Genomic DNA, 25,267 nt, shown 5'->3' on the forward strand with positions numbered 1-25,267 from the left:
CCCGATATATTTGCGTTTTTGGACACAACATCTGCGATGGCTAACAAACGTCCCCAAACCTTGAAAATCTCCAGGCATTGCCATGCACTTTAATCAAGCAGTGATGGCGCCATTCTTGGCCTTGAGATGTTTGCAAAGGACTCTCTCACCATCGCGCCGAAACTCCTCCATTTCTTCCTCACCCAGCAGATGATGATCGTCGTCGAGGTCGCTAGTTTCGTCGTAGAACTCGGAAGCTTCCTGCTTGAAGTCGGTCGGGACAAGCCACATGCTCTCGCGCATGCGCTTGTGGCGCTCGCGGTCCTCCTCTATGCGCTGCTCGACCTGCCTCTTGTCCAGCCCATGGTGGCTACCAGGTTGGCCTCCCTGTGCCCCGTTCCGTGATCTAGCGGCAGCGTTGGCACTGGAATGCCGGTTGCTGTTATTGCTGCCCACCCCGCTGTTGGCTGTGCTTGACTCGACGCCGTTCATAGGCGACGACATGGCCAAATCGCGAGTCGAGGCATCGCGCTCCTTAAGGCACTCCTCAAGCTCCACAACGGTTTGCTCTAGGAGGATGCTCTTGTTCTTGAGACCTTGGAGGACCTGCGGTTCGGATGTGAGCACGCAACTCTGCAAGTCGTCTATTTGGCCCCTGAGAGAGAGAGCGGAGTGCCCTTACCTTGCGAACAACCTTGACGTTGGCCACTCCCGAACCATCCTCGGGGCATACAGCGTCGACGACGCGGATGATATCACGCTGCATCATGTGGACGTAGTGGTCACTTGGGGCTTTGGATGCCATCTCGAGGAAGTGCTCAATGAAGAACATGATGTTGGCGCGAGTGTTCATGTTGCTCTGCCGGGGGTGGTCAGCTTGAGTCCGCGGCGCTCAAAAGTGTGCACGTCTGGGCTGCTTACCTTTTCAAGCTGCTCGAGGATGCACGAGTGCAAGTCTTCGTGGAGGTCCTTGTGCTTGAGCGCATACTGCGCGGCCTTCTGTGCCGAGGTCGAGCTGGCGTTGAGATGCTGCAGCTGCCGGCTGAAGTGCATGCGCACTTCGAACGGATCGGCCATGACGCTGGCGTGGCCGTGCAGCCGGGCAGCCCGCGAGTCTAGACGCGTGCTATGTCGGTGTTGAGTCTTGTGTCGCAGCGGCCTGCCGACACATTCTCGTCTCTGAGCTCTGGGGAGCTCGTTGCTTGCAGTCTGCGGAGTGATGTGGTAGGCCGAGCAAAGAATGGAGTCGCGAAGACCCTGGCACCGGCGGAGCGTACGCGGGAGCCTGGCCTAGCACTGTGGCTTTACTGTGCTTGCAGGGAGGGCGCTAAAGCGGGCGGACTTTTGAGCCTGTCGAGCCTGATCAAGTTACTGGGAGAGAGGTTCGTGTTGTAGCTTTTCATTGCAAACTGGTGATTTTTTAAGAGTTCCGAAATCCGACGAAATGTCAATGTTCTTTGGGGTACAGATGTCCATATTCAACGCTTGTCCCTGGCCCAGTAACCACAGGTCGAGCTTGCTTGGTTTCCAGTGACTCGACGCGACGTGCTGATCAGGCTGTATTGCATGGCAGGACAGGTCCTCGCGATCTCGTAGGGCCCAATCTGCTTTGATCATCAATTTTTCCATTTTAGTGTCGACTGCAGCAATGCGAAAAGTCCTGCGTGCGTGATTATATGTGTCCTTGGAAGACAGCCAGATCGCAACCTGCGCCGTGCACCCGAGCTGATCACGCATCTCGACACAGAGGTTCCCCATTTGCCTCGCGAAACATTGCAAGCCACCCATTAGCAGATGTCTCTTCGTCCCGTAAATGCTCTTGCGGAGGAAACCTGGGCGTTATCACAGGAGATCTTGAGTGTTGTCCCCATGTGCTCCAGACGAGTGGACAGGCCTGGCCAAGACGACAAGTCCAACTGATGTTTGTGCTCAGCCCTGTGGCCGGAAGACGAGGGCCAGCTTGCGTGTGCAGCATCGGAAATGCCCGTTCGCGCCCAACTGCGCCAATCGGGCCGCAGAACCAGGATACGATCCCAGTCCAGGGGTCTTGCTGCTCGGTGAGCCAGCAGGGGCCTCTCTGGACCGAAGCCGTGGTGCTGTCGAGACGGAAATGCCTGAGACATTTGCTCATAGGTACTTACGCGGTACAGGTTGCATTGACCCTGTCAGGCAGGCATGCACTCCCATCCCGTCTTGCTCCGATGCCACGAGCTGCGCATTTCTCGAACACGGATCCGCGGGCCACTCGCCAGTTGCCGCGGTGTGCCCGATCCCTGGGAACCCTTGACGCTGCTGCCATAACTCGTGCGTGTGGTTCCCCATCGTGGGTGGTCCCGCTGCGGTGCCGGCCCTGGCCCCCGTTTTATATCTCAGCCCATGTGCCGCCAGCAACATTGATCGCTTCACCCAACACCTAGCCACACGACTTCCTTTTACTGTTTGCTGTTTCAATAGAGATCTCACTTCCAAGTTGCACCGGTCATTGAGTTCTTCTGGGCAAGACCTTTAACAACAACAGACAGAGGCTACACATACACATCACGCGTCGAGGAGAGAACCGCCATCATGCTCGCCATCTCCAACCACGAGCACAACAGCTCGCAAGAGCTCACAATGACAGTGCTCGGCTGTGGTGAGCATGCTATTTCTCTATCCAAACCCTGCTAGCTTGCTGACTTGACATTATCGCCAGGCACAATGGGCATCGCCATCCTCAGCGGTATCCTTTCCTCCCTCGTCGAGATGTCGGCTCCGAAACCCCTCCAGACCCCGAGCGGCAGTCACTCGTATGACGCGGAAGAGACGCCCGCCCGCCTGCCCGGTCGTGTCATTGCGACAGTTAGGAAGCCCGCCTCCGCCAAGCGCGTCAAGAAAGAGCTCTGGGAGCACTCGTCCGTGCTCAAGGTCGTCATGAGCACCGAGAACGTCGCCTCCGTCATGCAGTCTGACGTCGTCCTTCTCGCCTGCCAGCCCGCCGACGTCGAATCATTACTTCGCGAGCCCGGCATGTCCAAGGCGCTCCACGGCAAGCTCCTCCTCAGCGTATGCGCGGGCGTGACCGTGCCGCAGCTCGAAAAGATCCTCCACGGCGCGGTCAGCGTCCTCGACCCGGACGTCGACGGGCGGTGCCGCATCGTGCGCGCCCTGCCCAACACGGCAGCCCACATCCGCGAGAGCATGACCGTCGTGGCCACCAGCACGCCGCCGCTGCCGCAGCAGATCCAGAGCCTGGTGACCTGGATCTTCCGCCGCATCGGCGACGTCGTGTACCTGCCCCCACGGGACATGGACGTCTCGGCGGCGCTGTGCGGGTCCGGCGGCGCCTTCTTCGCGCTCATGCTCGAGGCCGCCATCGACGGCGCCGTGTCCATGGGCCTGCCGCGCTCCGAGGCCCAGCGCATGGCGGCGCAGGTCATGCGCGGTACTGCCGGGCTCGTCCAGGCCGGCGAGCACCCGGCGCTGATCCGCGAGAAGGTCAGCACCCCCGGAGGGTGCACAATCGGTGGACTGCTGGTCCTCGAGGAGGGCCGGACGCGGGCGACGGTCGCGCAGGCTGTCCGCGAGGCCACGACCATCGCGAGTCATCTGGGCGAGGGCGGCGCTGGCGCCGTGATGGATCCAGACCAGCAGCATCAGCTCATGGCGCAGCATCTGAGCGGCGCGCCCATGGCTCCTGGCCTGCATGCTGTCAGTGGTGGGCACTACACGCCACACCTGCCTACGAGGCTGGCCCGGAATGGGAGCACCTACTTCTGAGACAGGCCTTGGCGTAGGCTACGGAGTCAGCTACAGAAGTAAGAGGAATAAGCTGCTAGTATGCTTAAATCACCAATTTGTTTGTGTACATAAACTCACGGGGGAAAGGAACCGGCTTGTAAACACGGATGGCTTAGACATATAAACAATAGAATTTCACAAAGCGTCGCAGGCAGAGTCTCCTCTCCTTGGGCAGCATCGGTTGGTGTAGATTGTATCGCGAGGAGCCTGGCGTGCTTCATAGTGACCATGGTCTTGACGACGTGGGCCACTGCATTCATTGTTGCCGCCACTGGGTATTATAGTTGCACCCTACTTTCTGCTCGTTGCAAAGACTGTGCACGGCCCGCGGCCACAATACCCCCTTGAACTGCGCACAGAAGAGGCTATATGTGAAGTATGCAATCATTCTACTGCTGGGTATTCTCCATTCGTACATCATCTCTACTCCAATACACGTTCAGCCCGCCCGCTATCGTCAACTCAGCCCATGCTGAGCTGTTTTGAAAGTCCCGAGAGCCTGCCTTCGCTACGCCTGATCCTCTACTGGCATACCTTTACCTATGCGCCAGAAGCGCTGCCATGCCTGCTTCTCTACGGCTCCTCGATGCGCACCCTCTTGCTAACCAACGTCTTCTCAAGCCCCAAGTCGTCAGCCTTACGCTTTCCATTTTTGTCAGCCGCGGACGACGGTGTGGCGTCCAGTCTCTCAAGAATGCGAGCATACTCGCCCTCCACGTTCGACACTGTCTCGTTGAGCTTAAGGATGCGCTCGGTGATCTCAAACTCGCCCAGAATCGATATGTTGCGGCGGTAAAGCCGCTGCTTCAGCAGGAGCCTCCACAGAGTGTAAGCATGCTCGTCCTCCTTGCTTGGAGCCGGCCTAGGCGCGCTCAAGTCTGCCACTGGACGAACGGACTCAGGCAAGGTCGACATGAGGTGCATTTCCACCAAGCGCCAGAACTGGCGAGGCGCAATCTTGGTCTTGACGCGCAGCTTCTCCAGCGCATCGATGTCGACAACACCACTAGCATCGGCGTCGCTTGTGCTTGATGCGTTTTTGTCCGATAGTGTAATGCGAGTGTCGTTGTGTAAGACACCACCGAACTTGGGAATGGTCGGGATCTTGTTGTTCACCTTCAGTGCGGCAAAGTCTGGCTCGTTCTTGCGCAAGTAGCGCATATCACAGAGATCTCGTAGCAGATCAAAGTCCTCATTCGGGTCCTCGATAGTCACTTCCTTGGTAGCCTCTTCTCGCACGTGACGACCAAAGATGGTGTTGTAGAGCATGGCGCCAATACCCTTGCCTTGGAATGGTGGCAGAATGACAAATTGTGATATTCTCGCCCGGTGAGCCATGTCTCTGATGGAGATATCACCCTTGGGCAATTCCCAGGCTTCATCTGTTCTGGGCTGAATTGCTGCCGTCCGATCCTGCTTCGGACTGGACGGTGGGGTGAGGTCTTGGAACAACCAGAAGTTGTACACTGTCGAGTAGCCTTGGAAAATGTACTGTGGTGACTTGCTCGTCGTATCTGTGGCAGTATCGAGCTGCTTCTTGTAGACAAAGTATACTGCCCACCTAGCCAGTGTTGAGTCTTGCTCGTCCTTGCCCTCAGCATCAACCCCAATGTAAGAGCCACCCTCGATAAAGAAAAGGACGAATATTTGAAGTCGCTTGACGAGTTGCCTCACAGCAGGGTCATCGAGAGTTCCGCGCCAGATCTCGTAAGTGTCGCCGTTCTTGGTAATGGTCTCGATGCGTTCACCTGGTGGTGTCCAGCTCACAGGAACATCCTTGATTGCGGCTTCGAAGTCGGATCTCTTCTGGAACGCAACTATGATAAACATTGTCAGGATTACCTGACATGCTTGTCCCGTGAAGAAACTTGGACATACCTTTGGGGAGGAACTCCTCCATCGTAGCACGGACATCTTCGGGCTCAGTGCCACTAACATCTGCGTATTTCTTGGCGGACGAGGTCGAAAAGTGTGGTCGCATATCGCTAGCGTTGAAGTCAATGGTGATCCTGAGCCCCTTGTGGCCGAAAATGCGCTCTTCTTCGAAGATGGGATATGTGAACCGGGGCTGGAAAGTCTCGATCCTGGTCAAGCCATTAGGGCCATGCTGGACCAGGGAAATGTTGGTCGCCTCGGTGGCATCGACAGTCCCTGAAGAGAGATGTGAGCTCAATGACTGGGAAGCGGAACGTCGCTGTCGTTGGGTGCTTACACTGCTCATCCGCCATGCTGGGCCAAGGTTGCGGCTCGACGTTTCGTTGCGAGATCGATGTCGCTTTCTGTAGCTTGAGAAGTCTATGCGCGTCCGATCAGTAACGCTCTGCAAGGCGCAGAAGGATTGCCAATCGGTCGGTCGAGATGCTTGACGACGTGTTTGTTGCGGAGGGTGCGCAAACGCCGCGGCTGCGAGTCCGAGCTTCCAGGTTCTATCTACGAGGTTGTAACCTGGGAGGCCGGCGCGCGTCACGTCACATAGAGCTTGCCTGGTGAGGCAGGGAACAATGGCTGGACGCGTTAAGGGCTTCCGGACTGGTTCTAGCGCGTGCAAAGTCCTGGGCACGCCACTAGGGGGCCCGCAAAGCCCCTGCTTCTCGCTCCCAACATGGCTCGACATGGAACCCGCACCCGCGAGGTCCGCAGGCAGGGCCTGGCAATTGGCTGTTTCATGTGCAATGTGGCCGCCGAAAGCTCAACCACAGCTATCCAGACCTATCCCTCCATTCCAGCCCGACCTCAGCAAGCTCCTCTTGCCAGCCACGCCCGCCGCTGCCGACCTGTGCCATTGCGAAAGCCCATCGACGACGACACGCTTGCCAACGGGGCATTGAGTCTTTCGAGAAGTCACGACAGCCGGCCACCCGCGGTGACGCCAGCTAGACTGCCAAGAGTCGGACAAATAGCGTCCAGCCCGCTTGTGCAGAGAAGTTTGGAGCTCGTTACAATCATGGCAGGTCTCTTCTTGCTACTCGCCCTCACGGTACGCTGTACTTCTCTTGCTCATGACTTTTACTTGACTAGCTGATACTAATCCTGGGCTTCTGCAGGTTGTGATGGCTGTTGCGTAAGTCGATTCCACGTCACGACCGACCACGACCCCGAAATAGTACACAGCGCATTGACAACTGGGCCTTTCAACAGCTCCTTCCTCGCTGGTGCCCTGCCTCTATCTATGACCTTGTCTCAATCGCAACTGCGCCTCATTTCCAGTGTCGGCATTGGCGTGCTTGTAGGAACGGCTCTGATTGTTATTATACCGGAAGGGATCGAGGCCATCACCAGTGCGAACATGGCTGCGCACACCCGCAACGCTAGAGACGAAGCGCCAACAGGGTCTGAGCACGCGCATGCTGAGCCGGAAGTTCCAACGTTCTGGGTCGGCTTGTCACTCATCCTGGGCTTCATCCTCATGTTTCTCATCGACCGTCTACCCCAGATCGCCTCCCAGAATTTCCAGCCTGCGCCGCAACCACGGCAGATCAGTCTGAGCAACCTCGGCGGCTCAGCGGCCGATGAAGAGGAGGCTGAAGGATTCTTGGGTTCTCTGACGCCAAGCCCCAAGCAATCGCGTAGCCTAGCTACCACGACCGGTCTAGTGATCCACGCCGCGGCAGACGGTATCGCTCTCGGCGCATCGACCTCGTCCTCAGACATGAAATTGGGCTTCATCGTGTTCTTGGCCCTTATGATCCATAAGGCCCCCGCAGCCTTTGGACTGACCACACTGCTGCTCAAGCAAGGACTTTCGAAGCGTGCGGCTCGTGGCCACCTGATTGTCTTTAGTCTGTCATCCCCAGTTGGCGCATGGGCTACGTATCTTCTCGTCACGCTGCTTGGGGGAACCGGCGAGAGCCCCCTCAGTCACTGGTGGACTGGGATGCTACTACTGTTTTCTGGCGGCACGTTTCTGTAAGTTGGACTCTCGTCATTCTGAGAATGTACCTCAAGCTCACAAATGTTTAGATATGTCGCTATGCACGCCATGCAGGAGGGTGAGGTATCGGCTAGTCACCACGAGCAGGCAGCCAACGGCTATGCAGATAGCATGGGCGGAGCCCAGCAGAAACAGCCCTCGACGCAGGTCCGGGACACGCTCGCGACCATTGGCGGCATGTTGCTCCCTTTGCTCACCCAATTTGGGCACCACGAGCACTGATAGTCGATCTGTCCTGCCTGAAGGCTGGCCGTAACGCGATTGGTTTGAGCAAGCACGTTATAGAGAAAACAAACGATTATAGACATGATAGAAGATCTTTGAACAACAAGGCTCTCGATCAGGGAGCACAAGGACATCTCTTTTTTTCCAGAATCAGGTAGCTTGGCACTTCTTGTGGCACTAGCACCCTGGCCGACCCCACAGGGAAGAGTTGCGTTCGCTCCCGTGACATTGCTCCCGCTTGGCGTGCAGCCAACCTGCGGCCTGGCTGTCTTGCCGTGCACCTAGCAGTCCTCGCAAAAGAGCCAGAAAAAGCAAAGGTCGACGGTTGATTGTCCGCCTCTGAATGCGAGGCTGTTCTGGAGATGAGGTCAGACCAGGGGCACAAACACAAAGCCTTTCCCTTGCCGTGTCAAGGGGTAATGGTGAGGGCTTGGAGGTGTCGTCAATGCCTGGTGGAGTCTGCAAGTGATGAAACAGGGCCTGATGTCCACAACGCAGCCCTTGGAAGGGTCTGAGCGACCAGTTGTCGCCATCCCGCTCCAGAAATGGCACTTTAATTAAGCTGCCGCCCGAGTCAGCGTTGCCGAGCGTCGTCGGTGGAGCCCCAACCCCATGGCGTCGCTTTCGCCGTCGCGGGTGCTGCGCAACACGGAGACCCAGTACCAAGGTTTGTCAACATTTTCGACCCTGGCGGAGTTTTGCCATGCCCAGCCCGATTTGCCCTCCCGCGCGCGCAACCGAGAGCACGTGCCCGTGAACCACGTCGCGGGACAGAAATCAGAGAGACGCCCATGGCTTTTCTTGAAGCCCGGCACCCTCGAGATATGCAGCCAGGGTCTGCATGCAGAGCAAAGACCACCCACCACCATGCAACGGAAACGGAAGGGGTAGCCGCGTGCTCAATGCAATCAGTGTGCGGCTCGCCCCTCCTGAACAGGAGTGCCTGGGGGCTCGGGCAAGCTGAAGGGGAGTCTGACAGGTATCAATCAGGTGGACTGCCGTGCTGCCGCCCGCATCAGTGAGACCTGCATCCGGCCACAGGGCCTGATGACCATGATCCATACGCTACGTATTGACGCTGCATTTCACCTTGGGCTGCCTGTTTGGATGGATGGCAAGCAGACCGCTCAGATGGTCCCTTGCTCTGTCCAACTCTCTTGCGATTTGTCACTGTTGTCTGGTATTCGCTTCAAATCTGGGCTCTCCGTGGGAGCTGCAACCAGAAGCGACAGCAACAAACGTGCTGTTTCCACTTCCTTGTCTCTTTGTTGTTTGTTACCCGCCAAATTACCACAACGCCCAGTCGACGGCCCTTGCGTATGTCATTCGACAGACAAGTGGTCATCTCGTCTCAGATTGGGCGCCCGCTCGGCCCTGCCCTGCACCATCTCCTCGCAGCCCGCTTCTGTCAAAGGCGAGTCGGGGCGGCTGCAGCGCCGGCCTCCCCCCCCAAGCCCAGACCGTTCCTAAAGGGTGTCTCATTCCTGGCTGCCCTGACCAATCCCGGCTGGCCCCTCGACCACAGTTCAAGGTTCGGGGCGCCCATTGCTGAGGGTTCCGCTCCGCTCCAGTCGTTGCACGCCCGGGCAGCCCAGCCGCCGCCTCGCTGCTTCTCTCTCCTCTCCAACATTCCTAACGCCGCAACCACAACCACATCCGCAACCGCAACTGCGACCTGCGACCTGCGACCCGTCCTGGGCTACTGCCTGCCACTCGAACTCACCTTCGCCGACGCTGTCCCCGGCCTCCTCCTGCAACGGCTTCCATCCAGCGACCTTGTAGGCCTAGCCGCGCTCTCGACTCACGACGCCCTTGCAGCCTCAGCACACAGCCAGCCCATTTCGTCACCACCAGACGTCGCACCCTCGACTCCATGCCCAGCGCTTCTCGACCGATGCCGACCAGCCCGTAGGCCATTTGCCTTACCCTGCGACACTGCGCACTCTTTTGACCCTGCCTGTTGCCAATGCTCGCCTGTCCTTGTCCTTAGCAGCCTCACTCGTCTAGTCTTGGGCAGGGTGTCCTAACTCCGACGAGCCCGGACTATTTGTTGTCTCTTCAATACTCCGACCCGGCATCTTTCGATACCTCGGACACATTACCACACGTCTTGCACCCATCGTTCCAAAGTCCCCTGGTGGGCTCACTCGTTCTGGTAAGGTGCTTCCACGCGCTGCCTGACTCTTTGTCATCATGTTCACCATGGCCCTGCTTTTGCTGTCATGTCTGCACGGTCCTCCAAACAACCTTGCTTTTGCGGTGCCTAGCCCGGCGCAATTCCTAGAGCACTTGATTACATGTTCACTGCTCGATGTTCTGTTTTCTAAACCGATTGTCGCATATATTCCCATCCTACATCGTCGGCTAACCCGTTTAACGTTTTCTCAGATTCCTGTTGAATACAAATCGAAGCCGTGGTTGTATCATCGCATCTTCCACGCCCAGCCCCTGCTATCATCTGACCAGATCACGTCGCCCGATCTGATACGCAAACCACACCCCGAAACGCGCTGCGCCTCGTCTTACAGCCGAGATGGCGGGCTACGGTCGCCCGCTCAGCTTTTCTGAGCGAAGGGGTAGTGTTCTGAGTTGTGGAGAGGACTTGTCCTTGGCGACGACCAACGAAGCGCCAACAATTGTCAATCAAAGAATGGAGAAAGCGTCGCAATCAAGGCCGCGAGGGCCACCTACACCCAGCATGAGCACACCCGCACCCGACTTTGATCAACAACTCACCGGCTCGCCGCCACCGCCTCCAACACCGGCTGCGTCACCAGGACCAGCACCTGGCCCAGACTGGAGCGACGCGGCTGATGATGAAGATTTCTTCCTGGCTACGGTTCGGCGACACTTCCAGCACTGTTCTGGTCCGCAGCGAAATCGTGTCCTGGCCGATCTGCTCAACATGTGCACGACACAGCAGCTCAGCTTCGTCCACCAATTTGTCAGCCCTCTTTTAAAGAAAGATCCGTTTACCAGCTTGCCTGATGAACTTTGTCTAAGGATCCTGTCGTTCATCGACGACCCCAAAGTACTTGCACGAGCCTCACAGGTATCCCGGCGTTGGAGGGATCTACTGAGCGACGATGTCACCTGGAAGAACCTTTGTGTCAAGCACGACTACAGCCGAAGACTCTCGGAGGTTAACTACGATGCAGCAACCGCGAGCCGAGCCGCGAGACCCAGTCCACTCCCGCTTCCAGAGTCGGAGCATTCTGCGCACAGTTTTCCGGGAGCTCTTCCCGGGCCGTCGTCCTTCACCGCTTCTCAGAATACCGATGGCGCCGCTTCACCACTAGGACGGCCGAAGCTGCGGTCATATAAGTCTCACTTCAAGCAAAGGTTCCTCGTCGAGTCGGCCTGGAAGACCGGCGGGCGGAATATCACACGTACAATCACCCAGGATGGACGGGTAGTGACGAGTCTGCACTTGACTCCAAAGTACATTGTCGTGGCACTTGATAATGCTCGAATACACATCTTCGATCGAGATGGAAACGCGTTGCGGACTCTGCAGGGTCATATGATGGGTGTCTGGGCTATGATCCCTTGGGATGACATTCTTGTCAGCGGCGGATGTGACCGAGATGTCCGTGTCTGGGATATGACAACTGGGTATGTTTCCCCATGGGCAGAACTCTCTGTTCACACGTGTCCAAGAATGGGATGACTTGACTAACTGAGTTGAAGCAACTGTCTGCATACGCTCCGTGGCCATACATCGACTGTACGCTGTCTCAAGATGTCCGACTCAAATACTGCCATATCTGGTTCCCGGGATACAACCCTGCGAGTTTGGGACATCCGACAGGGCGTGTGTAGAAATGTTCTCGTCGGGCATCAGGCTAGCGTTCGGTGCTTGGAGATCAAGGGCGACATCGTCGTGTCTGGCAGCTACGATGCGACTGCCAAGATCTGGAGCATTTCCAAGGGCCAATGCCTGCACACGCTGACTGGTCATTTCAGCCAGATTTACGCCATTGCCTTTGACGGAAGCCGAGTGGTTACAGGAAGTCTGGACACCAGCGTGCGTGTCTGGGACGCTAACACTGGGTAAGTTGATCCACGAGTCTCCCACCAGAGGATAGACATCACTTCAAGATTCTGACTCTTTCAATTCCTCATGTAGTGAAGCAATTGCCGTACTTCAGGGCCACACTAGCTTGGTTGGCCAGCTGCAGCTGCGAGGCAATACCCTCGTCACAGGCGGTTCCGATGGCTCTGTCCGGGTGTGGTCACTGGAGAAGATGTGCCCGATACATCGGCTCGCTGCGCACGATAACAGTGTCACTAGCCTTCAATTTGACGATACCAGGGTTGTAAGCGGTGGAAGCGACGGCAGAGTTAAGGTCTGGGACGTCAAATCTGGTCATTTGGTTCGCGAGCTCATTACCGCCGATTCCGTCTGGAGAGTTGTCTTTGAAGACGAGAAGTGCGTTGCGGTTGCCAACCGTGGGAGTCGCGTTATGATGGAGGTAAGTCATTGACCCCAGTTTGAGATCGTTGCACAGGTCCTGACTCTTGACGTGCAGGTTTGGTCATTCTCTCCCCCTGAGGATGCGTACAGTGATAGGCCAATGTCTCTGCCTCAACGGCTTGCCGAGCCGCAACCCAGCCGCACTCTTACGGCAGACTTCCGTCGATCTGCTCTGGCGCTTCCGATCGCCCTATCTGAGGACGAAGTTGACGTTCCAGATGTTGACATGAGAGATGCCGGTCCATCGACTGCGCCTCTGGCTGAAAATACGACATTCTTCCATGACGACTAGATTGGGTTGCTTACCGCGACGCATACACATGAAGAGCGCCTCCGGGTATACAGAATGTCGCATGGCATTTGACACGGGCGAAAGGCATTGCAATCACATCTGCTTGGGCGCCAACACCGTTTAATCGGGGTCCTTACATGCCGCATTGGAGGCGTTGTGATTACGGGACATACACACACAAACACTGGGCGTTGGGCATATTATCGGGCGGGATATTCTCAACAATTGGGCATGCATTCTATTATTTGCGACATTTGTTATGCAAGGAGCCAATCTTGCGGTTTCTGGAAATAGCAGGTACTTTTTGATGGCTCCAGGGGTGCATTTGTTCGAGCGTTGGACGGATCTTTATCGCTACCTTGGGACCACAGATGTATTTCTACATCAAATACAAAGTGGACATTACAGAACCACATTTCAAGAGTGCTTATCCGGTGACCAAAGGATGATCTCTGTCTTTCCCCATGTGTCGGCGTTGGGGCCGGAAAATATGCTTCCAAGAACCCGTATGACTGCCTGTCAACCACGTACGAGTACACCGGTTGCGACATGAGCACGTCTCACCCCGAAGTTTTGGCGCCGGGCATGAGCATGACCGGGAAAGGGGCAGGGACACGGCGATGTGAACGCTCGAGTGAGCTGAAAACGAAGGAGTCCGGCATCTGCGGTCCCCGACGATCACATCTTATGATTTCTGCCTTTCCCACCGATCATTTGTTTGTACTCGCGAGTACGGCATTTGCTTCTGTAGGTCTTGTGATGACGACTCGCGTTGTTGTTTGTTGTCGCCGCCGCTGCTGCTGAATTCCCCCCTCTGGCGCTTTGTTTCTTATTGCCCTTTTTCTGTGCCTGTTTCCCTGGCGACTGCTTCCCACTCATCTGCCATGATGGCATAGTGCTTCGCGCCGTCGCCGCCCTCACGCGACGCCGTCGTTGCCCTCTGGCGATACAGCCTCGCCAGTTGCCCCGTGGCGTCCGCGTTCCCGCTCAGGGCAGCCCTGAGAAGCAGCTGCTCGCGCTCCGGGTCGCCCTCGTCGAGCCCCACGGCCACCAGGTAACACGCCCTGGGGTCGTCAAGCGTCGCCGCCATGTACCGCCAAATGTCCCGCGCGCGGCCGGACTCGCCGGCCTCGTCGTACAGGGCGGCCATGCCGGCCGCGCACGAGATCTGCCAGTCCCAGGCGTCCGGGGCCTCGCCGCCGATGCGCGCCGCGAGCCGGAACCACTCGAGCGCCCTCTCCCGCATGTCTCTGCCCCCGATGAGGCTGGCGGCCTGGGTGATTGCGGCGAGGTTCCTGGTCTCGCCCCCGCTCACGCTGGCGGCGTTGGCGTTGTTGTTGTTGTTGTTGTTGTTGTTGTTGTTGTTGTTGTTGTACGGAGGCCAGGGCTCCAGGGACATTCTGCGCGCGACCAGGCCGGCGAGGGTGGCCGCGTTGGCCGCGTTGGGCCCGCCGCCGCTGCTACTGCTGCTGCTGCTCATGCTTTTGGTGAGCAGTGTCTTGAAGGCCTTCTCTGCGGGCTGCCACGCCGGCAGGCCCAGCCTGTCCAGGCGCAGGGCGAGGTGGACCATGGTCAGGACGGCAGGCTCGTAGTCTAGCAGGACCAGCGTGGAGAGTATGTGCCGGCCCATGCCGTACGTCTTCTGACCCGAGCCAGAGATGATGGAGGCACCGACGTAGTAGAGTGTGAGCAGCGAGAGGCCGTGCTCGGGGACGAGCCTGTCCCGCCAGTCCTTCTTCCCATTATCGGCCAGCGCGAGGCGTGCGTACTTGACGGCGGTCGCGTGGCACTCGGAGGCCGAGACGTCTGCGCGGAAGAACGGCGGCCTTGCTCGCGCCTGCCAGTAGTCGAGGCCGGGCACGTCGTCGAGGGTGAACTGCGCCTGCTTGAAGGTCCTGGGCTCTCGGGTGACGTTCTTGACGGCAGAGCGGCCCTTGGGCTTGGCGGTAACGGCAGCGGCGGCGGCGGACGCCCGTGACCGGCCCGAGACGGAGAATTTGCGTGAGAGAAAGCCTTGTAGCGGTGGCAGAAGTGTCGAGCTGCCTGCGGCTCTGCTCGTGAAGAATGCTGCTGCACATGGCTTGCAGATGAAGGCGGCACGGCGGCCACCTGCCTGAAGTGCCATGGCGGGCACTTTCCACCGGGGTGTTATTTGCTCGAGCTGCACACGCTGCTCTGAGACCAGCCAAGGGTTTATTCTTTATGGCCTGCAGGGCTCTGCGCTGAACTGGAGCTCGTGATATCAAGACGTGGGACGGATATCAGTACATGGAGAGAGAATAGAGGACGGCCGAGTGATTGGCTGTAGCTGCCCGCGAGCAACATGTAAGTGAGCCCACCCAAGTACATGGATGCACCACCCATGGATGTCGTCGCATCCACCAGCCAGTCTTATCTAATCGCGCGCCCCACCAAAAAGTTGGAAGGGCCGCATCCTGCAGAGAGGTTCAACTCCAGCTATTGCATTGCATGCATGCACTTGCGCAGCAGAAAAAGCTGGTTTCGGTAGTTGAGCACACCCACCCACTGGTCCTCTCGTCGTCGACAGCCAGCAAACCCGCACCTTCGAGCCCTCACCACAGGGCCCTGACGGATCAATCAAGCCACCTGCACCGACGCCGGCCACAGGCAAGGCTCTGCAAATATTCGCGTGCAAACAACTGAAATCCAACAGCAACACATCCACCGGCAATGGCCCCCGTCACGCGGCGGCGCACCAAGGCGCTCGAGGCCTCGCAGACAGACTCGTCCTTCGTCTCGGACGTCGACGCAGACAGCCTCGCCAACACGTCCTCGCAGAGCCAGAGATCCCAGGATTCAGACCCAAAGTCGGCGGCAAAGTCAGCCGGCCGCTCGAAACGGAAATCGACCGAGGCGGCCGCGGCGGCGGAGCCGACGAGCCAGCAGCGCAAGCCAGAGACCCCCAAGCGGAAGCGCCTGGCCGTGAGGACGAGGGTGGACGAGTCGCCAAAGGGGGACCACCGCACAGTGCACATTGAGGCGACGATGCCCGTGTCTGACGCGCGGGCCGCCATCGGGGCCGACGCGAACGTCGAAGAAGGGGAGAGTGGCAGCGACAATGACGACGACGACGATGGAGCACCCGAGCCCGAGAGCGCAACCAGACAGCTGCAGGAAGAGGCGATACAGAAACTTGCGTCACAGTCTGCCGAGCCCGAAACTGCTAAGGCTGAAGCCACGCCCACGGCCGCGTCCAAGGGCAAGCACGTCGTTTTCGGCGACGACGACGATGTAGACAACTTTGTGGCCGAGGCGGCAGCAGCCAAGCACGCGAAGAAAGAAACACAGCAAGAGGCCGAGGACGAGGACGAAGACGATGACAGCGACGACGAGGCGCCCGAGGCCGTGTCCACAGCTGCCGCGGCCAAGCAGACAAAGAAGGCGGAACAGGCTGCCGCCGATGCTGCCGAGAAGTAAGAGCAAAACCCGGGCGACAATTTTTCCACCCATTTCCCCCCCTCCCAAGTCATTCCCGGAAAAAGTGCTAACACTTTAGCTCCGCAGACTCGCCGCCTCGCAGAAGCGGAAACGGCAGGAACGAGACGCCCTCTTCCGCGAGCAAGCCGCGGAGCGCAAGCGCGTGGCCGCCGTCAGCGCCAGCACCAGCACACGCCAGCGCGTCAGCAAGCGCGACCTCCCGGACGTGCTCCCAGCCGAGTTCCTCGAGGACTCCTCGGACTCGGACTCGGACTTCGACGCAGCGGAGGGGGAGGAGGAGGAGAAGGAGGGCGGCGGCAGGGGCGCGCAGCCGGACAGCCACCTGCGCAAGCTCAAGAAGAAGCGCAAGCTCGCCGAGGCCGAGGCGGCGGCCGCCCTGGCCGAGCAGCAGCGCAAGAAGATCCGGTTCGACGACGTCGCCGACGCCGCGGAGCGCGCCGAGGCCGAGGCGGTCCGCGGTCGCCAGCGGCCCAGGGACGTCGTGCTGGGCAGCACGGTGTACCGCGTGCTAGCGCAGCAGGGCGACCAGCGGCTCGCGCCAAAGGTGCACAAGAACTCGCGGACGGTCAAGGAGAACCTGCTGAAGCGCAAGAGGGAAGCCTTTGCGGTCAACAAGAAGAAAGGCTTCTTTGTGAAGAAGTGAGTGAGCGAAGAGCTTGCGACGACATCCCGAGGAGAGAGTGGCTGGCTGTAGGGCGATGCACAAAGGCTTCGTGTGATTCTCGAAGCTCGAAATGGCCAAGAGGTATAACGGCCGTGTATATACATCAATAAAGATTGTACATATGAGTGCTGTCAAGTGAACTTCGGCAGGGTAGCCAGATCTGCCAAGTCACAACTCGTGTGCTTTGAGAATGTTATCGCTTTGTATTGGTGTGTTGAATCTCAACTTCCTCGCCGCCTAAGCTTCACATGACACTCGCGTGCCCGTATTGATTGGCTTCTAGGTTATCTAGCAGGGCGCATAAGTCAACACTCCAGCTCGAGCAACGAGTCTCATTTCTTCTAGATAGAACGTGGCCCCAATACTCGTCGCGAACATGCTCTCATTTCCCAGAATAGCTGCTGCATCCCGCGTTTTTCTCCAAATCACCCGTGGCATCATCACTTGGCAAGCACTCAGTCCGCAACAGCTCTGCCCCGAAACCACGACCGAGGGCCACCTCTGCCCCTCAACGAGCGTCGTCCTCCCCCATCAGCATGCATCCTCCCTTCGACATCGGCCGTCACACCACCGTGATGCTGACCATCACCAATCCTTTTCTTCTCATCAGCCGAGACCTCCCCACCAATGACCCTCCCCTTAACACCCTGGTCCATCTGATCGAGCTTGTAGTTCCTCATCAGCAGCCCAAGCACCACGACGGGCACGCAGATGCAGCACGCAATGGTGAGCAGGGTATTCATGGTCTCGTCGTATGCACGGTTGATGGCATCCCGCTCCGGCGTGCCAGGGGCCCACGTGCCGCTCGCGACATTCACGCTGCCGTAGATGGTGCCGGCCTGGTCCTTGACGCCGTCGGGCAGGTACGCGGCGAGTTTGGCGGGTAGCAGCTGGCCCCAGACCGCGCCGCTGATGGCGCTGCCCACGGCGCCGCCGATGCTGACGAGCGTTAGGAACACGGCCGTCGCGACGCCGACCTGCTGGTGGCTCGCGGAGGCCTGGACGCCGAGCTGCGCGGGCACGTTGAGCATGCCCCCGCCGATGCCGATGACGATCTGCGTGCCGACGAGCGTGCCGACGGTGGCGTCCTGCGTGCGGTAGCGGACCATCAGGCCCATCCCAAGCAGGTAGATCAGGCTTCCCGCCACGACATAGTACTTGTAGTGCTTGGTGTACTTGATTATGATGGAGATTACGACAGACGCCACAGTCGAGGTAAAGGAGAATGTCTGCGTTATGTAGCCAGCCGTGATGGCGGACTGGTTGTGTACGACGAGGAGGTATGAGTTGAAGTATGGCTGGACGGAGAGATAAAAGGCCACTGGGGGACAGCATACTGTCAGCTCACAACAAGACTTCTTTACGCAGGGCCAATGTATTTTGGGATAGTGACAAGGCATTACAGCGAGACTTACTGAAGTAGAAGAAACCTATGCCGCAGCCAGCGCTGAACGTGCGTGACTTGAGGAGCCCAAGCGGGATGAGCGGGTACGGCACAAACCTGGCCCACGACTCCCACAGCAGAAAGAGGACAAGGCTAACAAACCCGCCAACGATGACTCCAATGATCATAGGCGACTGCCAACCGCCCGGAGTGACGGCCACAATGGTGAGCGGCACGAGAATCATGCCAAACGCGGCACTGAGCAGGATCATGCCCAAGAGGTCAAGGTCGACCCAGATCGTCCGGGCTACGCCCTTGACGCTAAAGCTCTTGGTCCCTGGGGCCATGAGACCCAGCTTCCTGGCTCGCCGGCTGTTGAGAAACAGCGTGACGGCCAGGGGCAAGAAAGTGACGGGCAAGATGATTGCCCACATGCCGTAGGCCCAGCGCCAGGTTGAGGACAGGCGGATGGCCGTGCCGATGAGGGGCCCAATCCATATAGTGACGAGGAAGGGGGTGTCGGGCAGACTGGAGAAGAGGGCGCGGTTGGGCATGTCGCTGGTGTCTGCGATGAAGATCTGCTGAAGGGTGGCGAGGCCCTGGGACCCGGCCGAGTAGAAGATCTGGGCCGAGGCAAACGTCTCGACGTTGTTGGACACGGCCATCTGGATGTAGCCGAGCACATAGAGCAGGATGCACAAGGTAAAGGCCTCGAGGCGGCCAAAGACGTCTGCAATCTTGGCCATGGGGGGCTTTATGACGGCTGTGCTTGGGGGAATGTAAGAGTTAGCCCACGACTGGTTGTGTCAAGCTGGATCCTGAGGATCCATGGCGACCATACCGTTAACGACGCCCTGAATGGTGTAGACGGTTGAGATGAGCGAGTGCTCGCCAAAGGCGCTGGTGGCGAAGGCGACGACCGAGTAAGTGACCTGGCCCTCGAGCGAGGTTGTGAAGGCCATGAGGAAGATGCTGAAATAGGCGGCGATGAGACCCCATTTTGTCCAGGTCATGGAGATGGCCTCAATTGCCTTGACGCCGTCCTGCCCGCCTGAGACCTCAGCTGACGACAAAGACGGCTGCTCAAGGTCGCCGCCAGCATTGGGGCTCGTGCTCTGGCCATAGTCGTTGCTCCTGCGGCGGGCAGGAGAGCCGGGGCCGACGCCGTCGTGCTTGTCATGGCCCGGGATGGCTGCGTGGGAGGCCATGGCTGCTGTTGAATGGTCGCGGGCGTGGGAGTAAGGCAACGACGGCAGAGAGGAAGGAGCAGGTCAGTGCCAGGCTGGAGGGGACGATGTTCAAACAGAGAAAGGCACGAGCTCGAGAAGCAGAACCCAGGCACGGGAGCACAGGACATGGCTGGTGCGACGCCAGGCCTGCAGCTCGTTAGCCTGGAGATCTGCGGATCGTCGCCCAGCGGCGGACATGCTGCCATCATCCCTTGGCGACCTCGTCGGCTCCGGCCATCGTCCAAAGAGAGAAGAAGACAAAGAAGACGGACAGGGTTCAGAGCCGACTGCCAGCCTAGTGTACTTGCCGTACTTGAGGTAGGAAGCTCTCCTGCCACACAATAACGGCTCCCAAAGGCAGAGAGTTATCAGATCCCCCACTTTCCACCACTAGTCAGTCGACATGTCTCACCCCGTTGCGAAGTTTCTCCCAAAGCTCGCCCGTGTTAGTCTGCACGTTGTCTTCCCGTGTCCGCTGCCCTGTCATCATCAAACAAGGGGCTGAGGGGCTGCGTTCCCACGCCATAATACCGTAGAGGTCACCACACACACACCTCTCTGCTCGACTTGTTATACAGTCTGTATTTGCGTTCTTGGCCCCTTTCGCCCTCTCGGGTCCGAAACGCACTCGTCAGGCATGTGCTGCGGCTTCTTGGGCCTGCACTGACGTCACACGCGGGGATTCCTTGCATGCATCTCTCTCTTAAAAAGGTCCGCCGTGCAAGACGCCACAAGCGTGCCTGCGCCGCAGCACCCAAGGAAAACAGTTCAGTCCCCTCGAGCAGGTCACCATCATCAGATAACGAGACAGACCACGAGCGACGGTTGCGAGAGTCGATGGATAGATGGCCGTCCTCGTGCATAACATCTCATCTTCACAGAGTGGCCAACACTGGTGAGATTTGTCTACAAGGCCATGCATGTGCACGCACGTGATATATAGTATTCATCAGCTCGTTCTATATAGGGAGCTCTTGCCTCCAGCATTCATATATATATATACACCATTTGGTATCTCGGCATCCCGTCCTCATCGTCTTCCGAGTCTTTCCAAGTATCCTGACGCCCGCCAGCAACCGCCCCGGTAACTGGGTCCCGTTAAACAGCAGGCCGCCCCCACGGATCATCGCCGTCCTCATCCTCACCTTCATCTTCCCTTCCCTAAGAATATGCCAAGAAGTTGTAAATGGGGTATCTCGTCTCCCGCCGAGACAAAGAACAGAGACATGAGGGCGTAAACCTGTCGGCTATAAACCAGGACAGAACATGTGTGGAGTAGCAAAAGAACAAGCCAACCCGGGTAGAAAAAAAGAAGAAAAGACCAAAACAGCGTCGAAAGCAGCAAATACAGATAATCCGGAAACTGGTATCTCCCAACCCGTGCTATCTCAATCAAAACAGAAGGGTAAACCCCGAAATGTAGGCGCAGAAGTCAATCCCTCAAGATCGCCTCGGGAGCCAGGTGAATGAAGCAGGGAGCCAGTGCATGTGAGAGGGGCCAAGAATTGCTCAGGCCTCCTCAATGATGCCTTCACCGCCAGCCTCCTCCCGCCACTCACGGCTCTTGTCAGTCAGCCGCTTGACGCCGTTGACTCTCGATGACCACAAGCCTTCAATGGGTGTGCGGTACGTAAAGGCTCGCTGGCTGCTGATGACGCCAATGGCCTGCAGAACAGCCTTGCGGCTGTCCCGCCCAAAGACTGCAGGGTGGTTGATCCATTCCAGGCTGGCCTCGAGCTCGGCATCCAATGCCGCGACCGTGACGCTGTCAATGCCGGCCGAGGTGTTGATGGACAGGCCATCATTAGAGCGACTCCGGCCGAGCGATGTCGTGGGATTCCCGCTCACAGTAGAGGCAGCTGGCGATGGCGTGCGTTTCCTGTCAGGCGTTGCCGACGTTGGTGAAGCCTCGGGCCCCAGCGAAGGCTTGCCTCCAGGTGGCGGTACTGGTGGAAGCCCTCCCTTGCCTAGGCCCTTCAGGATTGAACGGGTCTCGTTCAAAAGTGTGTGAGCTCGGTCGTGCTGGCCTCTGCTGACCAACGTCAACGCTCTCGTAAGCATGTCGGAGGTGAGAAGCTCCATGCGGCGCTGTACGATGCTTGGGTGTGGCGGGATGGGAGGACTGCTCTGCCACTGCGACTTCTTCTGACTGCTGACAGAAGGGAGCATGGTGATGGCTAGCAGCGAGGGCCGGGGCAGGTGCATCATCGTGCCATCGCGCAGGATGTCACCCCATACCAGATCAGCCTGGATGAGCGGTACTTCTTCGACAGACAATGTCCTCTGGTCATCAGGATCCATCGGCCCACCAAGGGCTTCCAAGCCCGAAACTATGGTCTCCCACGCGTCCTGCGGAAGTGTCTCATGTCCCGTGGTGTCGGGTGTGATGACAAGTTGGACAAGCACATCGCGCTTATCGCCGAAGCGCAAATCGCCGAGGGAAGCTTCCGCATCGCGCCCAGTCGCCCGTTTGGTGATCTGCAGAGCACCGCTGATCTTGTGGAACTTGGCAGGAGACCCCTCCGGCAGTTTCAGCTTGAGCTTCACGTTTTGGTGAGACAAGGATTGCATAGAGCCCAGGCACCCAGCCAGGCACTCGCGTAGCATCATCCAGTCCTTGACATAGGTATATGACGCCTTTGTCCGAGTGGAGAGTTCAATCATTGTATCAGGCTTGTGAGTCGTTCCGAGGCCAAAAGAGTGAATTGTTATCCTGGGTGCAGTGGGTTAGTCAACTGATCGCAAACGAACTGGGCATCGCGTCCACTTACTTGGCAGCTTCGGCTCTCGAAACCACGAAATCAACACTATCCGCGTCTGACGTTGAGGCGTCGCTGATGAGCATGATAGTTGCGATAGGATTGTTGAACTTGCGCTGCATGAGCAGGTCCATGGCCACGTTGGCACCCTCGACCACATCAGCCCGATGGCTCTTCTGACCAACGGGCTTGATCGAGGCGAGTACGTTGTTCCATCCGTGCCAGGCCTTGGTCGTCATTCCAACAATAGGGACGCCACCTCCACCAGAGCCAAATGTCACGAGGCCCATGCGATCCCGCTCACCAAGAGTGCTGACCATGAACTTCAGTGCATCTTTCACGAGGTTGATCTTTACACCTTGCATCGAGGACGAGATCGGCACGACTACCACGACATCAATAGGGACGTGGACCGAGGAGTAGATCTGCGCCTTCGCAAAGTTGGTGTATTCTGTCGGTGCTGTCGTGGCCGACTTGTGGCCCCACGAGCTCGCCAGTGACGACACTCGTTGTGGTCGGTTGGCGCGGTTCCAGTCGTCCTCGTCAGTCTCTGACGCCTCTGCTCGATCATAGTCAGGGCTTCGGACCGGAGATCCCTCCAGGGCGTTCAGATCGAGAAGGGCCTGCTGCCAGAGTTTCAGCTGGTTGCGATTCTCGAAACGCAGGTGGAACTGGGGTAGCTCCGCCACGGACAGACTGAGTGTCAAGACATTTTCGTCAATGGCACCCGTCTCGGTAACCTCGTTTAGATGTTTCTTGATCAGGATGGAACCCTTTAGCGTGCACCGGGTAGTCTTGCGCGCAGCTCCTGTGCCATCATCCCACTGGTGCTGCTGAGCGGGATTGACCTTCTTCTCTTTGACGCAAATCAGCATCTCCGCGAAAAGGTAGCACTCCAGCTCTTGCCACGAGATCTTGTCCTTGCCGACGCGTAAAGTCCCTGATAAGCGGAGCTTGCCAAATCTATTGAAGTCAAGACCATGCCAGTTGTCTACGCGCGTCCGCAAATTCTCGGTCCTCTCCTCGAGTACCTCAGGGGACTCGTACGGATAAAAGCGTGGTCGCGACGATTTTGGAGGAGAAGGGGGCCGTTGCTGGACCATCACGTCTTCCATTCTTGGAGCCGCTGCGGGAGTGTTGACCGCACCCAGGTCTTCTGGGTCTGGTCGCCACTTGTTGTCCGGCACTTCAACAGTGATGAGGCAGGTCAGCGTTTGCTGCGTCCTCTGTCGGTTGACTGTCGGGAATTCCGAGCGTACGGTGACTGCCGGGGCGGGGATTGGGTTTCGTGAGACTGGTCGCGGACTGCCTGGTGTCGTCTCCATGGCCTGAAGATCGTAATCATGGCGACGATGAGGTCCACTCTGTGTCGTTTCGGGGTAGCCTGCCGATGAAGCAACTCCTCCTGTTGCTTCGCTGTCGCTGCGAGTGTGCCTTGAATGCCCACCATACCGATCTGAACTTTCCCTTGTGCTGCCACGGTGTGCGCTATCCCGCCCTATGCTCTGCGCCATTGTCCTGGCATTAGACTCTCCGCTCGGAGGACGCCCGTGGCCTTGGCTGCCATGGCCTTGGCTTTGCGTGTCCCAACCAGCAACGCTGGACGGTGTCGGCGTGTGTGCAGAGCGACTGTCTGCCACAGACGCCGACCGCACCATGTTTGTAATCTTCTCGATGTCGAGGACATTTCCGCCTCTGCTCGTGTCGAGATGTAACGGGGCATTGCATGATGGGCAATACTGCGAGTCGAATTCGCGGATGAATTCATAAAAGCACGCTTCGTGGGATACGTGTTGGCAGGAGAACTGCAGGATGCGCTCGCCGCGCAGAGTATGCTCCAGTGGCTCCTCGCAAACCGCACACTCGCTGCCTACAAAAGTACGCTCTCTTCGATTGCGACTTCTGTCGCCGCTCATGATGCTAGACATGCCGCCACCGGGGAGAGGGCGAAGTTCGCCCTGTCGCAGCGTGTCTCTCGAGGCTGCCGAGTTGAACGTATTGTTGGACCGAAGCGAGAGGGTACGGTTCGGGGTCAGCTGACGATTCGAAGCAGTAATAGACCGATCTGGAGAGCACAAAGCAAAGGTAGTTGTTAGCAAACGCGGACTCTCTGTCAACTAGCATGGGGAGGTGGTGCAGGAAAACGCACTTTTTTCAGGGTAGGAGGGGGCGTTGCTGTTGAAGCTGCTCCAGTCGTCTTCAAGAAGCTTCCGCCCGGAGCGACCAGAGCGGCTCGAGCGAGAGTCTGAGTTTCTGGAGAGGAGACCGAAGTCGAACAGGTTATGGGTTGTAGACTGGCTGTCACGGGACCTCTTCTGCTGTGTGTCGTTGTTGGACGAGAAACCTCCAAAACCGTGGGCTCTTGAGGAAGATCGACCGAACATGTGTGACTGCAGGCGCACCTGGTATGATGTCAGCTGCGATCGCTGCGGGTGTGACGACGGAACGGCGAACAAGCAATTTTTTGTGTCAAGACAGCAAGCCCGGCTGAGTGGGCCACGAACAAAGCGTCCCGCCGGACTTGCCGTGGAGCACTGGTTGTGTTTGCTGTTCCAGAGCGCCAGCCGGGCACGCAAGGCAGGTGGGCAGGCAGGCTTACGGTATCGAGACGTGCTCAAATGTTGCGAATCAGAATTGTTTCATGTGACGCCGGGGGTGTCGTTCTTTCGCGCTTCTAGATTGTGAGACACGGATCTCTGCTCTGGTGAGTCTCCGCCCCTTTTAAGAGGCAGGGATTGGTTGCCTGTGCTTCGAGACACCTGATTTGTCCCAAACGCGGCAAAGACTGGTGGCTGTAGAGTTCGTGCAGGATCAAAGTGAGTCGTGCGTATGCCGTGCATCAACGTTTTCTGACCAACAAGTAGGATTCCGCCGTTGCTGTCGCCGATTGCTGCCGTGCTCGAAGCTGCTGACTGTGCCGTGCTTTGCCGAGAGAGAGTGTTGGGGGCGCTGGACACTGCGGGTAGAGGCTGAAAATTCCAAAAAGGGTCAGGAGGACGTCGCTTTTGGGGCGCGGGCCTGCTTATAACATACCACAAGCCAAAGGCGTCGAGTGCTGTTGCAAAGGACCGAGTTTGGAAATGGAGGAGGC

At 58.0% G+C, this 25,267-nt stretch overlaps 9 protein-coding genes across 9 annotated transcripts; 4 read left to right on the forward strand and 5 right to left on the reverse strand.

Moving 5' to 3' along the window:
• Nucleotides 1-93: 93 nt before the first annotated feature.
• B0I36DRAFT_359697 (CTD kinase subunit gamma CTK3-domain-containing protein) lies at nt 94-1,056 on the reverse strand (the record flags this gene model as incomplete). Its single annotated transcript, XM_046158178.1, has 3 exons — nt 94-585; nt 662-838; nt 901-1,056. The coding sequence occupies 3 exons, from the start codon at nt 1,054-1,056 to the stop codon at nt 94-96; spliced, it is 825 nt and encodes a 274-aa protein (XP_046017210.1).
• A 1,073-nt stretch (nt 1,057-2,129) lies between these two features.
• B0I36DRAFT_315485 (pyrroline-5-carboxylate reductase dimerization-domain-containing protein) lies at nt 2,130-4,107 on the forward strand. Its single transcript, XM_046152887.1, has 2 exons — nt 2,130-2,611; nt 2,672-4,107. Exons 1-2 carry the CDS (start codon nt 2,545-2,547, stop codon nt 3,733-3,735), a joined length of 1,131 nt encoding a protein of 376 aa, XP_046017211.1. The 5' UTR covers nt 2,130-2,544; the 3' UTR covers nt 3,736-4,107.
• A 222-nt stretch (nt 4,108-4,329) lies between these two features.
• B0I36DRAFT_346116 (histone acetyltransferase type B catalytic subunit) lies at nt 4,330-5,984 on the reverse strand (the record flags this gene model as incomplete). The annotated part of the gene is made up of 3 exons (XM_046156421.1): nt 4,330-5,573; nt 5,635-5,907; nt 5,969-5,984. 3 exons carry the CDS (start codon nt 5,982-5,984, stop codon nt 4,330-4,332), a joined length of 1,533 nt encoding a protein of 510 aa, XP_046017212.1.
• An 819-nt stretch (nt 5,985-6,803) lies between these two features.
• On the forward strand, nt 6,804-7,999 carry B0I36DRAFT_75230 (Zinc/iron permease). Its single transcript, XM_046163317.1, has 2 exons — nt 6,804-7,662; nt 7,717-7,999. The coding sequence occupies exons 1-2, from the start codon at nt 6,926-6,928 to the stop codon at nt 7,907-7,909; spliced, it is 930 nt and encodes a 309-aa protein (XP_046017213.1). The 5' UTR covers nt 6,804-6,925; the 3' UTR covers nt 7,910-7,999.
• Nucleotides 8,000-10,445: 2,446 nt separating this feature from the next.
• Nucleotides 10,446-12,681, forward strand: B0I36DRAFT_237526 (WD40-repeat-containing domain protein; the record flags this gene model as incomplete). Its single annotated transcript, XM_046149540.1, has 4 exons — nt 10,446-11,527; nt 11,603-11,965; nt 12,042-12,387; nt 12,445-12,681. The coding sequence occupies 4 exons, from the start codon at nt 10,446-10,448 to the stop codon at nt 12,679-12,681; spliced, it is 2,028 nt and encodes a 675-aa protein (XP_046017214.1).
• An 829-nt stretch (nt 12,682-13,510) lies between these two features.
• On the reverse strand, nt 13,511-14,981 carry B0I36DRAFT_381173 (uncharacterized protein; the record flags this gene model as incomplete). Its single annotated transcript, XM_046160845.1, has 1 exon — nt 13,511-14,981. The coding sequence occupies exon 1, from the start codon at nt 14,804-14,806 to the stop codon at nt 13,511-13,513; it is 1,296 nt and encodes a 431-aa protein (XP_046017215.1). The 5' UTR covers nt 14,807-14,981.
• Nucleotides 14,982-15,372: 391 nt separating this feature from the next.
• Nucleotides 15,373-16,783, forward strand: B0I36DRAFT_359703 (uncharacterized protein; the record flags this gene model as incomplete). Its single annotated transcript, XM_046158179.1, has 2 exons — nt 15,373-16,115; nt 16,207-16,783. The coding sequence occupies 2 exons, from the start codon at nt 15,373-15,375 to the stop codon at nt 16,781-16,783; spliced, it is 1,320 nt and encodes a 439-aa protein (XP_046017216.1).
• A 476-nt stretch (nt 16,784-17,259) lies between these two features.
• On the reverse strand, nt 17,260-19,396 carry B0I36DRAFT_236484 (major facilitator superfamily domain-containing protein; the record flags this gene model as incomplete). Its single annotated transcript, XM_046149467.1, has 3 exons — nt 17,260-18,125; nt 18,220-18,951; nt 19,030-19,396. The coding sequence occupies 3 exons, from the start codon at nt 19,394-19,396 to the stop codon at nt 17,260-17,262; spliced, it is 1,965 nt and encodes a 654-aa protein (XP_046017217.1).
• A 1,530-nt stretch (nt 19,397-20,926) lies between these two features.
• B0I36DRAFT_372293 (Pleckstrin homology domain-containing protein) lies at nt 20,927-24,092 on the reverse strand (the record flags this gene model as incomplete). Its single annotated transcript, XM_046160104.1, has 2 exons — nt 20,927-22,130; nt 22,189-24,092. The coding sequence occupies 2 exons, from the start codon at nt 24,090-24,092 to the stop codon at nt 20,927-20,929; spliced, it is 3,108 nt and encodes a 1,035-aa protein (XP_046017218.1).
• Between the last annotated feature and the right edge of the window lie 1,175 nt (nt 24,093-25,267).

The sequence above is a fragment of the Microdochium trichocladiopsis genome (genome assembly GCF_020744255.1).
Source record: "Microdochium trichocladiopsis strain MPI-CAGE-CH-0230 chromosome Unknown B0I36scaffold_2, whole genome shotgun sequence".
NCBI classification, from domain to species: Eukaryota; Fungi; Ascomycota; class Sordariomycetes; order Xylariales; family Microdochiaceae; genus Microdochium; species Microdochium trichocladiopsis.